Consider the following 18131-nt stretch of genomic DNA (forward strand, 5'->3'; position numbering starts at 1 on the left):
CCTGTAGCATTTCACCCCCTTCAAGGGAAAAGGTGTGTTCAGTGGTCACTGAATAATATCATTAGAGTCTTGAGTGTGTCTAAACAACAGGGTGGGAGGGGGTCTAGGACTGAGCCAGTCCTAGGAGAACAGACTGCCAAGTGCTCATTTCTGTCCTTTTTATTGACTACCACAGGCCCCGGCGGAAGACAAGATCAACGGGATCCTGTTAGGTTACCGCATCCGGTACCGCGAGCTGGTGTATGACGGGCTCCGCAGCTTCACCTCGCGCACTATCAACAACCCCAGCGCTAAGTGGACTGAGCTCACGTGTGAGTAGAGTCATCTGTCTGGGGCTGTCATTGGAAAGAAGGGCCTGGTAGAGAGAACCCTGGCACACTGCCCGCTGGACCCTCCAGGGCATGCCTTAACTAAGAGAAACAGCAGGAAAGCATCATTGTTTATTTATTATATCCTATCTCGATCTGCAGAATGTTATACTGCTTTTTGTAAATAATGTAATGTATCATGTTTTAATTGTGCAATGTGTTTAGAGGTACATTAGCACAATTTAATATTGTTGTTCAGCATATTTTGAAGCACTTTCAAAATTATTTGGGTTTTTCTGTTGTCCACACCGTTTCACCTTTTAACAATGCAGCTGTGTTTTCATGTTGTTTTTAATGCGTGTTGTGTCCTGGTTTTCCAGCTTCCCATGGCAATGTTGGCTGGCTCCTTCATGTACAGTTGTGTACCTTACACCTTTCAGTTTTGTGTTTTCTGTATCAACATGCCTAGAGATGTGGCGCAGCGGCCAGGGTGGCTGACTTCGGAGCACGGGGCTCACAGTCCGATCCCTGGCGCCGGGGGCAGCTCAGCCCAACACAAAGCGACTCTGGGCAATAGCTCGATTAATCTTCCTGATGGCCCCAGTGCCTTGAGACCCTTAGGGGTGATTAGTTTGCGCTTTACAAATACTAGATTATTATTATTATTCATGACACTGTATGACTCTAATTCAACAAATATTAAGTAAATTGGCTGGACAGCAACTCTAAAGAAAATAAATTCTACTTTGCAATTATCTTTTTCCTCCTACTAGGTTCACTGAATAGTTACATTTTGAGAAACAACAGGGACAATTTCGATAGAAAGTCCAAAAGGACTGGAGGAAAATGAGTAAAATGAGTCACAGGTGCGGCATAGCCTTTCCTAGTCTTTCCGGTATTTTGTCACAAAACATAATTTTCCTATAAGACGGTTGATCCTCCCCTAAGCCTACACCTCCAGGGCCGGTGGTCTCTGGTGTACAAACACATCGCATCCTGGCATTTGAAACGTTGGCCTGTCCACTGAAAACAACACTCCAGTTTCCAGAATGCGCATTGCATTGCGTTTGATTTTAGATTCTGGTTTCTGAACTATGGAGTCTGGTGGCCTGAAGTCCAAGGGCCTAGTTGTAAAATGAAATATCCTGGTATTAGACGTCTCTGGGAAATGTTTTTGAGGTTATTTATTTTTGATAAGTTAACCAATGCATAGCAATTAACTTGTATGTATTGAGACAGTTCCTATAACAATTCTGCTGAAATTATATTATTTATTTTGTTGCAGATTCAGTTTCCCTACTTCCCTGCCTGACTCTGTGTGGCCTGTGTTGTTGATTAGCAAAAGTTGATTATTTAAATAGTCATATGAATTAGATGTTGAAGGCGCTTACCTTTAGTTCTGTCTTCCAGTCTGAGCTGCTTAAAGGGCGCAGATTATCAGAACCTGCCATGAGAAAAAATACTAAAATCCCAAACAGTGCTTAATTTGTTAAAAACAAAAAAAAATATGTGTGCCAGAGCCCTCGTCAGGAGGCCACTGCAGCCTGCTCCGCCAGTTGCTACCACCACCACATCCAATGCCTTGCCAACACAACTACTAACCATCACATTTCTTCAAGTGTGACAATTCAGTCTATTCCAGGCCCTCAAAGCTTTAAGAATGGCTTGGGTGTCAGGTATTTGGCATTTTTGTAATGTATATTAACAAACCAACAAGTGTTGGTGTATTCAACTTTAAGTTAGACAAACAGCGCCACCATGTGGCAGACTGTCATGATTGCCAGTGTTGACAATTAAGTGCTGGTGCTGAGCACTGGAAACCACTGGCTCAAATTAAGCACTGATCCCAAATGTGAAAACTCATTACACAAGCATGCATCTTGCCACATTAGCATGGGCCCTGCTGAGGAGGCGAGCATGCTACTATAAACAGCTGTATAACTGAAGCTGCTAACAGAACGTATGCTGAAGGCAGGGCTTGCTGCATATCAGTGCTTAGTTTGTAAAATAGTAAGCGCCAGAGCCCTTCCCCGAAGGCCCATGCAGCTTGTGTTGAGAATAATCTGCCGGTGCCAAGCTCCAGAAACAACTCAAATTAAACACTGATGTAGATGTATCTGTGTATGTGAGAGACCAGTGAGCCCACAGGAGCTCTTACAAGCCCACTCGCACTAGAAAAAAAAGAACATTTTTGCAGGACACTAACTTTTGCACTATTGCACAAAGGCGAGTAAGTGCTGTTTTGCTTGCGTGTTTTACTGGCTATCCAGTATAAATTTAAATGAAAGGACAGTCACCCAAATGTAAGCCACATAACTTGCGTTAAGTCATGCAAATTGCTCGTGATACTGCTAACGCGGGATTACTGGTTACTAATTATCTTACCAAATCCCATTTCCTGTCGACTGAATCGTTGGTACCTGTCTTGAGTAAAAGGTAATCTCGCAGTAAACAATCAATTTAAGAACTTACACCACTCTAAATGACCACTGACCAAAATTAAGTTTTAAAGATTTAATATAAAGTCAAAGATAACTGAAGATACAAACTTCTCAAAATGAGATTCAAGAGGTAGATCGGTATCACTATGAACATGAACTTTTTGAATAGTCTGAGTCTGAAAAACAGAATAATAAGTACAAGTTCGAAAACCATCAGCGTTGCCAAAATGGATACAAGTTGCAACCTCAAAGTCATTACAGAAAAGAAAATTAAGGTTAGTCTGTCCCTACACTATATTAAGTGACATCCCTACTTAGCAAGATCTTAACCCTCTAGGTGTCAGCCGTGGTGACTTCCTAAGAAGATCACGCACTTCTCTTTGTCTCTTCTCTGATAATGGGTCTCTCCTGATCAGCCTAACTGCCTACCCATCCGCTTCCTTAGGCTCCCAAAATCATCTGCTCTCCTCTCCTCCCGGGTCACTTTCCCTAATACCAAATCACATTTCCAATAGAAATGCCCCTTGAGACGCCCCTCACGTGGTACATCTTTGCGCGGTAAACTCCATGATGGTACTCTTGAAGACCCTCGTTATAGTTGACCTTGGTTCCCAGGCGGCTTCTTCAGTGCGCTGATACCCCCTGAAATTCCTGGAAACTCCTACAGGCCTGCGCAAGGCGCCACTGAACAAAGTCCCTTTCATTCGAGCTGATTAGGACCCTCGCACCTGCATACAGCTCGTCCTGCAGTGGGCCTCAAATTCCAGACTTCACCATATCTTAGGCCATAAAACACTCTCAGAGCTCCATACTGGACACCTCACGACCTCTCCTCTAACGAGCACATGACGATTTAAACTACATGACATTATCTGTTCTGGCCTACTTGATTTACATGCAGCAGGTTCCTGCACTCTTAAAACGTTAACTTGATTTAAACAGCAAACATTCTTAACTAGCATACGTTTCTAAAATAACACATCTATAAAGCATATACTTTTAACCCTAAGTTCAATAGTACATTTTGAAAGAACCATGTCAACTTTATCTCACATTATTTTAGCAGCACGTTCAGGTTTGCTGTGAATTGCCCTAAGGCCTACACAAAATACTGGAATCCAAAGTTACATTTAATTCGGACATGACTCTTTTAACATGAGAGAACCATGAGGTTTTCACATATACTCCAACATTTCTACATTTAATCTCACACCGTTATAATTATGGTTACTCTACTTAACATTCTATACATTTCGCTATTGAATATAAAACACTCGTGTGCAAAACATGTTTAAACTAACTACGTGCTTGTAAATATGGCGTACTTATACATTTTTTCAAACTTGTGCTCTCTCAGTCCCCCCTTTGATGACCTTTAGGGGTCATCATTACCATGACACTAAAATGTAGAACCTTTAAAGTGAAGACAGGGTAGTACCACTTCTTTTCATACTCTCTAATGCTTTCAGACTCTTATATTGAGTGTCCTGCATCGCTGTCAACTCTTCTTCCTGTTTCTTCATAGCTCTCTGTAACCTATTTGCTCTATACCATTGATACAAACGCACCAATCCCCACAAAGTGATTACACAAATCACTACTATGATGATGGGTTTCAATATGTACCAAACGATACCCTTTCCTAAGTTGGCAAACCAACTTCCAACTTTACCCATTCCATGACCTACTTTTTCCCACACATTTACCTTTGCCAGGTCCTCAATTTCGTAGTGTATGGCAGTGATGTTTTGTATATACTTCTCTAGAGGCTTTGAATTGTCTGGAATGTAAGTACAGCATTCCTGTACCTTCAAGGCCCTACAGACTCCTCCCTCTTTTGCTAACAGAACATCTAAAGCAAGTCGGTTCTGAAGAACCATTGCCCTAATCGATTGCATCTCCCCCTCTATCAGCATCAAGGATCTTGCAGTACTGGCAGACAGTCTATCTACGATTGTAGCTAACCTCCTGATCTTAATGTCATTCATTATCAATCCTAAGAAAGGGAATGCAGCACCTATTACATCTCCAACTACTTCTGCTGCACCCAGCCCTCGCTTCCATCTAGTTGATATTTCTTTCTTAGGCGTGTCTAAATTCTCAACATGATATATTTTAGGAAAGACAACAGCCAGATAGCATGATCCGTACCAATTATCTGGTAACTTCACATAGGCATATCTTCCACATACAAAATATACATTTGGTATTGCTTGCATCCCTTTCATGAAGTTCTTAGAGTAGTACTCCAATTGAAAGGCATGTTCACAATTTACTTGTCCTACATAAACGTTTTCATAATAGGAGTAACTCCTGTGAATGCACAGTTTCCCCCGTTTCTCCTTATCCAAAGCAATTGGACCAATACTACCTTTTCGTTGTTGTGCCCTTTCCTCCTTGGTCCAATCTGTTTCCCCTTGTCCTGATGCCTTCAATATCTTCTGCCTCCTGTATCTAGTATCTACCTGAGCTATAAACTTTTTCTCAACTTCTGATATTTGACAAGTCAGATTGTTTATTCGAGCATGTGAAGTATCTAACGTTCTCCATGGAATAAACCATTTGTGTAATCTGTCTTCGCTTTTGTAGTAGTCCCATTTGTTCAAATGCTTGAAATTCGGAACCTCTGGCAATGTCGAGTCGAAATTCGAGAAGTAATACTCAAATCCGTCTCGTCCATAAAACATACTTAACAATAAACTGCACGTTATCCCATAGGTCAACGGGAGATGATGGTATTTGATACCCTCCTCCACCGAAATTGGTAATTGCATACAGACATAACAATCCTTTACTTCCATGGCATCAACATATTCATAAAGCAACTTAGCATAAGCATTTGACTTGTAATTCCCCTGTGACTCATCCATGTGTAACCTTTTTACTTCTGCATCTAACAACGCTTTGTCTTTCTCATTGATGTTTCCCTTCTCCTTAATAATGGTAGTTCTCGGTGTTGACACTCCCTTATCCTCCTTAACTGTGGTTCCATCCCCTTCGTGTCCCGCTAGGAATGAAACAGTTACCACTAAAATTATAAGAGAAACCACTACTCCTAAAAATGTAACAGCTATACATTTTGCCCTGCGGTTCGGGTTGCCAGCCTCCATGTTCTCAAACAGTGTAGTTTTCGACTATCTTCCAGCATTCACTTCCTCTTTTTTTTTAAACAAAGTCTTTCTCTCTTGCAATGTCTTTCTTGGAACACTTGGAAGCTTGACAATTTATTTCCGCAAAACAATTCAAAGTCCAGTAGAATAGACAACCCTAGTCCTTCTCCATCCGCTAAAAGGAAACCCCTACCATTTTTTTTTCTTCTTCCACTCGGCGCTAGGTTATCTTGCAACAATTTACAATTTCTTTTCAAAAGTCTTATTTTCGTCTGAAGTTATGTATGACTCAAGGAGTGACACTACTTCTTCATAAATGTCCATCCGAAGTATCATTCCCTCAGGTTCTGGACAGTTCGTACCACAACATGGAAAGTCAACTTTTTCTAGGATTATTCTCCTTATTTCGCTCAAGACAAGTGGACGGACGAAATTGAGAGTTAGCGTTTTTTCAATTTCCAATCCTGGTACTATCAGTTCTATATCCACAATTACAAAGGGGTCCGTTCTAATCAAGATCACTTTCTTCACTTTTCCAGATCTGCACCCCCTTGAAGCCATTCGCAATATGATATTAGTCCACAACAATAAGCGCTCCTAGCATTTCTACTACTCGCTCAAGCATTTCCAAACGAAGAAGAGTTCCCTCCAATATTGGATATCGTGAACAGCAAACTGGAAACTCAACTGTCTCTAAAAGCAATTTTCTTATTCCACTCAGAAGAGCAGGATGAACGATGTTGAGTGTCAGCAACCTTTCGGTCTCCGCTCCTGGCAGTAGAAACTTTATTTGCACTGTGATGATCGGGTCAGTTCTGATCAGTTCCACTTCCCTGATCCTCCCTGTTCTGTGTCTCCCAGACATCTGCAACAAGGTAGGTCCAGTCGGGAGTAGAGTATCTTCTGCTAGGCACTCGCACCCTACTTGATCTTCTAAGACCCTCCTCGGCTTGATCCTGGATATCTTCTTCTGGATCTGAGTCTTCGGATATAGGAGTAAGCGTTTCTTCTTGGGCCGACCTCAAACTTAGCCTTCTTCTTCTTGCTGGCCAAGTGGCAGCTCCAAGCCTTATTCTCCTATTTCTCGTCCTCTCATTTGGTTCTTGGTCGCTCCGATACGGATCTGAGTCTGAGTCGTATTCACTTCTGCTCTCTCCTTCAGTTGCGTCTTCTGTCTCACTGCCGTCCTGCCTTCGCTCTTCTTCTGAATCCGATGCGTTCCCAACTTCTTCCGACACCTCCTCAGCTGCCCCAATCCCTTCTTGCGACTCTTCTTCCACTTCCGGGCTTTCGTCTGGGATGGGAGCTGTTCCTTCTAGAGGTGCTGGAACTCTTCGAGTATGGGATGCATGAATCCAATTTGGCAGCCCCCCGCACTTCACCGCGGTGTTCGTGATCAGGATTACCTGAAAGGGCCCACGCCAGCGAACATCTAGGCAGTTCTTCCGGACGTGCTTTTTAACCAAGACCCAGTCCCCTGGGTTCAGGTCATGACACAGGTTCCTCGCTGCTGGAACTTCAGCCGCATGCACCTGAAGGGACACAGAATGGATGGCGTCAGACAGTCCTTTACAATAATCCAAGATCAGATCATCTGTAATATTCAATAGAGCAGTAGTTGGAACTGTAGGAAGTCTCATGGCCCTCCCCATCAGGATCTCGTGGGGAGAGAGACCTGTCCTCCTATCAGGTGTGCTGCGCATGCTCATGAGCACTAATGGAAGAGCATCTGGCCAACTCAAAGATGTGGATGCCACTACTTTAGCCAACCTATTCTTCAAAGTGCCATTCACTTGTTCCACAATTCCTGAAGCTTCTGGTCGATAACTACAATGCAGCTTTTGATCGATATTCAGTGTGGAGCACAACATCTTCACTATTTCGCTGTTAAAATGTTTTCCTCTGTCCGATTCCAAAGAGGCAGGCACCCCGAAGCACGGTATCAACTCCCTGAGCAACAATTTAGCCACTGTGAGTGTATCGCACCTACGTGTAGGGTACGCTTCAACCCATCTGGAAAATACGCATACAATCACCAACACATACCGAAGGCGATTGACTCTTGGCATCTCGATGAAATCTAGTTGCATTCTATTGAAAGGCCCCCCCGACCTCCCAATGTGACTCAGTGTGACTGGTGTTCGTTTGCCTACGTTCAGTTGTTGGCAGGTAACACATCGCTTACATACTGATTCTGCTGCTATTCTGAATTTCGGGCAATACCAAGTCTGCCTAAAAACTCTCATCATAGCATCCCTTCCTAGATGTACTGGACCATGTATTTCTCTCGCCATGGGATTAGCTAATTCTTCAGGTAACACAGCTCTCCCATCTGCTGAAACCCAGAAATCCATTTCACTTCGCACACAACCTGCTATTTCCCATGCCTTTTTCTCTGTTTCAGGTGCGTTCTCCTGCATTATTCTTAAATCCTCCCAAGTGTCTACAGTTTCTAACATCATACTTAATTCAGTCTTTTCTTCTGCACCTTCTATTTCCACCTTTGAGAAAGAATAACTTTGTTCCGCACAATAGCGTGCGACTTCATCAGCATATCTATTACCTTGTGACACAAAATCTGTATTCTTAGTATGAGCTACACACTTCACTACTGCAATGTCAACAGGACCTTGTAATGCTTCTATCAGCAATCGCACAAATTCTCCATTTCGAATGGGCGAACCAGAGGAGGTCATGTAACCCCTCTGAGACCACAACTGCCCGAAATCATGAACCACACCGAAACCATATTGGCTGTCCGTGTAGATGGTGACTCTCTTTCCGTTTCCTGCTATGCAGGCACGAGTTAGGGCAATAATCTCTGCTACCTGTGCGGAATGTACTCCTTCCAGGCAAGCGGCTTCTACAACTCCAGTAATGGTACAAACAGCATAAGCTGCTCTCAACCGACCAGTATCGTCTCTTAAACATGAGCCATCAACAAAGTAAATTTCATCGGGGTCAGACAATGGCTCATCCACTATATCTGGTCTGGGTTTCGTGCATAGTTCAGTCACATCAAGGCAATCGTGGTCTTCACATCCTTCGCCTTCTATTACCGTAGGTAATGGCATCAAAGTAGCAGGATTCAAGACAGAGCATCTCCTGAGAGTCACGTTTTCTGCAGCAAGTATAACTTGCTCATAACGCGTGAGCCTGCTATTGGTCAGATGCTGCGTCTTCGTCCTGGTCATTAACAATTCAACTGAATGCGGTACATACACCACCACTGGATGTCCCATTACAATACTTTCGCTCCTTTCAATGCTGACACCCGTTGCGGCAACGGATTTGAGACATCCGGGCAACGCTGCGGCTACTGGATCTAATGTAGCCGAAAAATATGCAACTGGTCTACGGGCATCACCGTGGGTCTGTGCCAAGACTGACAAAGCACATCCCTCTCTCTCACAGCAATAGAGTGAAAATGACTTTTCGTAATCTGGCATTCCCAGAGCCGGAGCACGACATAAATCGTCTCTCAGCTGTAAAAACGCCACCAGACATTCTTCATCCCATGGTACCGGATCACTCACCTCCTTGTGCGTCAGTTTCTGTAAGGGCTTTGCTTTCAGTGAAAAGTTAACTATCCACTGTCGGCAGTAACCCACCATTCCTAAGAACATTCTAACTTCTCTCTGGGTTGTAGGCGCATTAATTTTCATTATCGCCTCAATCCTCTCTGGGGACACCTTACGTTTCCCTTTTTCTAACCTGTGCCCTAGATACTGTACTTCTGTCAGACAATACTGTAACTTGCTCGGAGATACCTTATGTCCATTTTCAGCTAAATGATTCAGTAAGGCAATTGAATCTACTTTACAAGCTTCCTCTGTTTCTGACGCAACAAGTAGGTCATCTATGTACTGTACCAGAACCGAGTTCTGTGGCAGTACTAGATTCTCAAGATTCTTTTTCAACAACTGATTAAAGATGGATGGACTGTCTGTGAATCCTTGTGGGATTCGACACCATGTTAAAACGCGATCTTCCATTTTAAACGCAAAAAGGTACCTGCTCTCTTCATCCAATGGGATTGAAAAGAAAGCCTGACAAAGATCTATCACTGTGAACCATTCTGCTTGACATGGTATTTGAAACAATATTACTGATGGATTCGGTACCACGGGACAACATGAAACGACTATGTTGTTAATTTTTCGTAAATCCTGAACTATCCTAAACTTCCCGCTAGGTTTCTGCAAACCCATAATCGGGGAGTTACAAGGACTGCCCACGATTTCCTTCAGTATTCCCTGCTGTATCATTGACTCGATCACAGGCTTTATTCCCGCAATCGTTTCCTGGGACAATTTGTATTGAGGCGTTCTTGGAAACTCAACATTTGGTTTTACCAGAATTTTTACCGGTTCTACCCCTTTAATCAATCCTATATCTTCTCCTGTGAAATCCCACACCTCTGACGCCACTGCATCTCTTAAGTCTTGTGGAAGATCTTCTACAGTCAGAGTAGGATATAATTCTACACAGAATTTTGAATTGGCCACCTTAAAGGTAGCATCATCGTCGGTAGTCTGTACCTCCACTCCTTGTGGGGTGCAGTATATGGTGCAATTCAATTTGCATAACAAATCCCTACCTAACAGACATACCGGACTCGAGTCACAAACCACAAACTGATGTTCGTTCATGTGGTTTCCAATTTTCACAGACACTGGTTCTGTCAAGGGACTAGTCATTCTTTTATTTGCGACTCCTACCACTTGAATTGTTTCCCCTGACATTGGCAAGTCTGGAACTACCGCTGATCTCAGAGTCGAACGAGTAGCCCCAGTGTCCACTAAGAACGTAGTGGGACACCCTGCCACTTCTGCCTCAACAAATGGCCCTCTCTGATCCACTTCTAGAACTGCCCCGAGGGTACAGTCTTCTTCACTGCTCACCCGTTGTCCTGTCAATGGATCAATGTAATAACATTTTTCTTCCTCGATAAACAGAGGCATTTGTTTAAAGACCTTTCCTCCAGCTGCTATCTTCGGTGGCTGTGGGAATTGGGCCCGTGGAGCCGAAGTCCCCCCTTTGGCCACCTTACTGCTTGGGACTGTCACTTTTTGCACTGGGTCTTCTTGGACCTGCTCTTCTACTTCTAGCTCTCCGTTTTCAGGGTTAAAGGGACACTCGCGTCGCCAATGCCCCACCTGATGACACAGATGACACTTTGTCGTTTTCTTTAACGTGGCAAAGTCTATCCTAGGTCTCTGCCCTTCTTCATTATCTTTGTTCTGACCATTTGGTTTTCGTCCCATCCCCTGCTTCTGCTGGCCACCCTTCCCAGCGGACTGCATTTGCACCACCATCAATTTCTCCTTTAGATTCTTGGCTTTAGAATCTATCTCGTCACTGCAGTACCTCGCATATCGTAAAATCTCATCTAGTGGTTTGTTCTGCCAACAGATTAAATGTTGCTGTATCATCAAACAAATATCAGGTCTCAACCCCAAGACAAACTTTGACACGAACTGCCCTATGTCTTTGGGATCCATTACATCTAGTCCACTGTATTGCTTGAATGTTTTCAACAATCTTTCATAAAACTCGTGAACTGTCTCCTTGGGTTCCTGCCTTGTTCGGTCTATTTTTACCCAATCTATATCCTGTGGTGGTACCTTATCTTTCAGCCATGCTATTACCCTTTCATACTTTCGCATGACAATCTCAGATGGTCCATTTGTTCGAGCATCCCTCAATGGTTCAGCATTTGGCCATTCGACACTAGTCTTGCACGGGGTCCACAAATCAGATGGGACCACGATGTCAAACAACGTGTTCAAATCTATCCACAGTACTTTCGAGATTTTAACGAACCTCTCTACCTGCTTATACCATTCGACTGGATTGTCCCGCAACTTCGGAAATGAGTTGGTAAATGCGGCTAAGTCTCCTCTACTCCAGGGCACATGTACATAATTTCCATTTGATATTTCTCGCAAAGGGAATGCCTCCATCTGCATTACCCTTCCCTCAGGGGTCATCACATTTGTACTTCGCCTAACTGTGCCCTTTTTCGACCACCTTTCTTCCCATTTATCCAGTTCTCTCCACACTCTTATCCCTGTTACCAACTCTCTTATGTGTGTTTTTAATCCAGTAGTTCTCTTCTCATCTAGATCTTGGTCTGCGTACTGTAATCTGTGGTTGCTCTGCAATGCCCTTGTCCTAGACAAATCCACGGCATACTTGTCTGCCAAATCAGTCAGTTTTTCATGAAACGCTCTAGCTTTCCTAGTAATATCCTTTGCCATGAACAATAACTCATCCTGTTCATACAATTCTATCCTTTCCAAAGGCAATGTTCCATCTATTATCTCATCAACATCTGATTTTAAACTGGTAACATCAAGCCTTTTTGCCTTTATTTCAGCTTTCAAGACACTCAATTTAGCTCCTCCATCCTGGCTAGTTTCACGGGATAGAGGGTAAGAGGTTCTATTACTCCCTCTTTCTTCCCTACTTCCCTGTGATTCCTGATTATTCGAGGCGTGGCGGGACCTATCGCTGTTCTCCTTTCTCCAATGTTGAACGTCTTCCCCAAGTGTATGATGAAGGCACCTAAACCTATTCTGAAAAGCCCGTACCGCCTCATCTCCTCCGTTCCCCCAGAGACGGGACATTTCCTCACATTCTACAATCTTAGTATTTTGTTCCGGCTGTTCTCTCTGATTTGTAGGACATGCATCCCCTCTATTCTCTTGACTTTGGCCTTCCCGGCCCTGACTGCTTTCGCTGGCCCCACAATGAGATACAGTCCCGTTACCCCTGCTTTCCCACTCTGGTTCCGTTCTTGTCCTGTTACTCGGAGATACTATGGACCCGTCCCATTCCCTCAAATCAGCTCTTAACTCTGAAAAAGATCTTGGCCGCGGTCCCCTTAGATCCATTGGTCCTCTCGGACCTCCCTGTTCTGAATTGGGACCGACAGTTGTGTCTAATGGGGTATTCCATGTTACCGAACCTGGCAATTGTTTCCATGCATTCGTCACATTATTCCTCCTTTCCATCTCAACCCTTTCCCTATCCAATTGCCTTTGTTGTTCCCCTCTATCTCTCTCAGAATTATAGATCGAAACTATGGGTCCTATGGTAACAGGCACTTGAAGAGCGTCTGGCAATCCCACAGACTCAACCCTTTCTGTGGTTGGCGTTTTCTGCACCACAAACCTTCCCACTACACTCTGTACAGTGTTGTTTGGAGGTGTTTCTCCGCCTTTGCTAGGTGTCCATTCCGATATAGGGAGTGGTGTATATCCCTGTTTAAACTGCAGTCATTGCAATTGTATCATTAAGGGCAGTACAATCCAACATCCAATGAAGGGGCACTCCATTAAATTACAGGTTGACGCAACATGCGATTCGACGAATTTGATATATGCCTTGAAATGTCCCTGCGGGAAACTCTATGTAGGGAAAACGGAACGCAAAATCAAAACCCGATTAAATGAACATAAATCGAACATTCGATTAAAACAGGAAAAATCGAACATTGCCATGCACTTTGCAGAATCACGTCACACCATCGCACAACTCAAATTCATCGTTTTGGAAATTGTCATCAAGAGAGAAGGAGTTGACAATAACAAACAATTGTTAAAACGTGAATTAGAGTGGATTTATTTGTTACAAACTCAGAAGCCGTTCGGTCTCAATGACCGCATAGAATACAGTTGTTACCTTTAAAACATAATGCATTGTATTTTGTATTTTGTATATTGCTCCTTGATCGCTCACCTATTATTTCACCTATTATTTCATCACTTATCACTTTCATAGATGGCCGCCACTCCAGGCTTTAAGCTTAAGCACCGTTGTTTATTTTCATCACCCCGCGCGTGCACCCGCCCAGTTCTAATCACGTGGGTTCATAAGCCTACCGGCATGAACGCCATTCACACAGACTTCACAGCCGTGTTGAACTCTGCTACGCGCAAGAACTAAGTAAGTAACTCAGTTTGATCCTTCGCTTCAGCTCACTCTTTGGCGATTAAATGCTCCCCTCACGCCCCCATGCACACATCCTTTAGACACGTCGATTGATTATTTTTCCAACCCCCACTTAGACACGTTTAAAAATCCCGCCTTTTCACCCGACTTTCAAAAGTCTCACTGCAGCGTTTTCTGTCTCCCTCCACAGCGCTCCTTGACAAAGGGCCTCCGGCCCGAAATGCATCGGAGAACAGTTCATGTGTCTACATAATGGAATGAATTACATTGATATGACTTCAATATCGAATGTTTAAATCCAAATAAAAACTTTTCCGATACAACGTGAAGCAAAATTTTCTTTGCGAACTTGGAGTGCCCTAACGGGGATGTATTTGCAAGGTCTTGCATACACTACTTTGTCATGTTTCAAAGTGTCTGACGGAAGACACCACCCGTAGGAGCACCCGTTAACTTTGACTATACCACTGATTAACTAGCAGTGCACCACCGAGTTCCTTTTCTCGTGTCAAGTTATTATTCCGCCGACGGTGGTCAGCACGCCAATCAACCCACAATGCAGTTTGAAGAAATCAGCAAAAGTACCGATGCTAGAGCTCACACTCTAGCATACGATGACACTGAAAAACAACGTATATATTCGCTGATCGAGGAAGACACAAGTTTCACTACTACCCGCCGCAACAAGGAGCAATGCATTAAACAATTACTTTACTTATCTAAGCGCCACATTAATCAAAAGCTCCACGCGAGCACGTTGTTGAAGTACCATCGAGCACTCAGGATCCCTCGTGGTCTACGGATAGCCTTAAAGCCTTCTCTGTGCAAAAACTCAAAAACCTTTTTGACTAAATGGAATGGGATACTCAATAAATGCAGTTTAGACCTGATACTTTTAATAGTTGAGGAATTAGCTGGAATCCTTAAGGAACTAGAAATGGAAATCAAGGAGATTGATCAGGAACTAAATAACATGATGACCCCTGAAGAATTAACTTCCACCCTTCAAGATATCAAGAACACCTTAGATAAACATCAAAACGAAATAAATGAACGTAAAGTGAGGAAATTTCGAAGGGACACGCTTGATTACAAGCTGGATGAAGTGTACTCGTGGGCAGACGTGTACGCCCAGAGACGCCGCAATAAACCACCTAACACCCAAACAGACACGTCATCGTCAGATACGGATTCCAACTATAGAACATCCCGCCAACCAACAACATCGAGAACTAAAACAAGTAGTGATCAAGCTAGCACTTCGACTACCCATCACGAACAAACCCCTACACCTCATTTTTTAGATATAAGTCCGGATCAACTCGACGACTCAGGAGGAGCCAAAACAAAAGAAAAGGAAAGAGAAAAGAGCCCTCCAGCAACTCGGAGCACGGCCACCAAGACCGTGAAACCAAGAAAGAACACTTAGTTATTAACATATCAGATGTGACCATTCCTGATTACCAAATGTCTCTGCTTGAGAAAGGCACTTCATTCATCCCTACTACAGCTACCAACTTGCTCGAACTAGAAGTGAGTACATTCAAACTCACCAGAAAAATCAAACTTCGTCACTTTTTTGACAACATTTTGCCAACAAAAACCATCGATAAAGTTGATGAACTTCGTGGCCTCCGCCCCCCTAGTTCTTACCAGGCACCACAAAGTCATAAGAGCATCGATCTCTTCGAGACGCTCGTACATAAAGATGTCCAAAAAATCAACTTTAGAAAGTCGGCTAAACAACAAAACTTATCAAAGAAGGACAGAGACACTTTGAAATCCCTGGCAAACAATACTAAGATCCGATGTGTAAAGGCCGACAAAGGAGGAGCTCTCGTGATACTCAACTCCACCATGTACACTCAGAAGCTGAACGAACATATACAAGACTCATCCATTTACATGGAACTCGACTATAATCCCACCAATGAATTTCAAAGTATTTTAAAAGACATTGTCATCACTGCTTACACAGCAGGCACAATAGAAGATCGCACAAAAAAGTACTTACTGCAGGATTACCCGAGAAGCCCTACCATCCACATATGTCCCAAAATACACAAGAACCTCAATGACCCTCCTTTCAGGCCGATCGTGTCCACTAAAGGATCCATACACGAAACGACTGGGAAACTGATTGATAAGTATCTACAACCGTTTGTCACCAATACCACCAGTTACATCAGGGACACTGCTGACTTCTTAAACAAACTAGCTGCCACACCTACCAATAAGCATAAATCTTACATCTTATGTACTGCCGATGTGAGTTCCCTCTACACCTCTATACCACACCTGGGAGGCATTGAAGCTTTCGAACATGCTCTACTCAACAGCAACATCGACACGTCCATGCAATCATTTCTATTAGAGTTAATGATTTTTACGCTTTACCACAGCTACTTTCAAGCAAATGACAAATGGTATCTGCAGCTATCCGGGATGGCGATGGGAAACTGCGCTGCTCCCACGTATGCCAATATTTACATGGAGAACTTTGAAAGACAACATATATACACCAATGAACTATTTCAAAAACATTCTAGAATGTATGCGCGCTACATAGACGATTTGTTTATAATGTGGTCAGACACAAAAGAGACTTTGAATCAAGTGCTTACTGAGATCAACACTAAAGATTCACGCATCCAGCTGACATGGCTCATCAGTGATACATCTATCCCCTTTTTAGATGTAAACATCACCAGCACCCCTGAAGGGTTCATCACTGACCTATATAGAAAATCCACCGACCGCAATAATACCCTGCACTATTCCAGCTTTCATCAAGGTGCTCTTAAGAAACACTTACCATTTTCCCAAATGGTACGTGTAAAACGGATCGTATCCGACGAACATATACTCACCTCACGTCTCAAAGAAATGCGTGAACGATTCACCAATCGAGGTTACCCTGACAATGTACTGGATGACGCATACAACCGCGTCTTGAAGATGTCCAGACAAGACTGCTTAAAAAAGGTTGAGAAGGACAACAAATCACAGATGGTACTGGTTTCTAAATTCTCCACAGCAAGTCCAATCTACAAGAGAATCATTTTAAAACACTGGCCCATTTTACAAGCCGAACCTGATTTTCAGGGCATATTTGACCAGCCACCCTTGTTTGCTTATACCAGGAGTAAGAATGTGAAAGAAATCTTGTCAAAACCCACTCCCACCGACACCAGTAGACCACATCGAGGAACTCAACCCTGTTTAAACTGCAGTCATTGCAATTGTATCATTAAGGGCAGTACAATCCAACATCCAATGAAGGGGCACTCCATTAAATTACAGGTTGACGCAACATGCAATTCGACGAATTTGATATATGCCTTGAAATGTCCCTGCGGGAAACTCTATGTAGGGAAAACGGAACGCAAAATCAAAACCCGATTAAATGAACATAAATCGAACATTCGATTAAAACAGGAAAAATCGAACATTGCCATGCACTTTGCAGAATCACGTCACACCATCGCACAACTCAAATTCATCGTTTTGGAAATTGTCATCAAGAGAGAAGGAGTTGACAATAACAAACAATTGTTAAAACGTGAATTAGAGTGGATTTATTTGTTACAAACTCAGAAGCCGTTCGGTCTCAATGACCGCATAGAATACAGTTGTTACCTTTAAAACATAATGCATTGTATTTTGTATTTTGTATATTGCTCCTTGATCGCTCACCTATTATTTCACCTATTATTTCATCACTTATCACTTTCATAGATGGCCGCCACTCCAGGCTTTAAGCTTAAGCACCGTTGTTTATTTTCATCACCCCGCGCGTGCACCCGCCCAGTTCTAATCACGTGGGTTCATAAGCCTACCGGCATGAACGCCATTCACACAGACTTCACAGCCGTGTTGAACTCTGCTACGCGCAAGAACTAAGTAAGTAACTCAGTTTGATCCTTCGCTTCAGCTCACTCTTTGGCGATTAAATGCTCCCCTCACGCCCCCATGCACACATCCTTTAGACACGTCGATTGATTATTTTTCCAACCCCCACTTAGACACGTTTAAAAATCCCGCCTTTTCACCCGACTTTCAAAAGTCTCACTGCAGCGTTTTCTGTCTCCCTCCACAGCGCTCCTTGACAAAGGGCCTCCGGCCCGAAATGCATCGGAGAACAGTTCATGTGTCTACATAATGGAATGAATTACATTGATATGACTTCAATATCGAATGTTTAAATCCAAATAAAAACTTTTCCGATACAACGTGAAGCAAAATTTTCTTTGCGAACTTGGAGTGCCCTAACGGGGATGTATTTGCAAGGTCTTGCATACACTACTTTGTCG

At 43.2% G+C, this 18131-nt stretch overlaps 1 protein-coding gene across 1 annotated transcript in view; it reads left to right on the plus strand.

The window, feature by feature from the left end:
• Positions 1 to 18131, plus strand: part of SDK2 (sidekick cell adhesion molecule 2) — a 702247-nt gene that overhangs the window by 531217 nt on the left and 152899 nt on the right. Inside the window, exon 33 of the mRNA XM_078654263.1 lies at positions 176 to 311. Coding sequence (XP_078510389.1) covers positions 176 to 311 — 136 coding nt within the window. The remainder of the gene's footprint in view (positions 1 to 175; positions 312 to 18131) is intronic.

The sequence above is a fragment of the Lissotriton helveticus genome, chromosome 7, assembly GCF_964261635.1.
Source record: "Lissotriton helveticus chromosome 7, aLisHel1.1, whole genome shotgun sequence".
Lineage (NCBI taxonomy): Eukaryota > Metazoa > Chordata > Amphibia > Caudata > Salamandridae > Lissotriton > Lissotriton helveticus.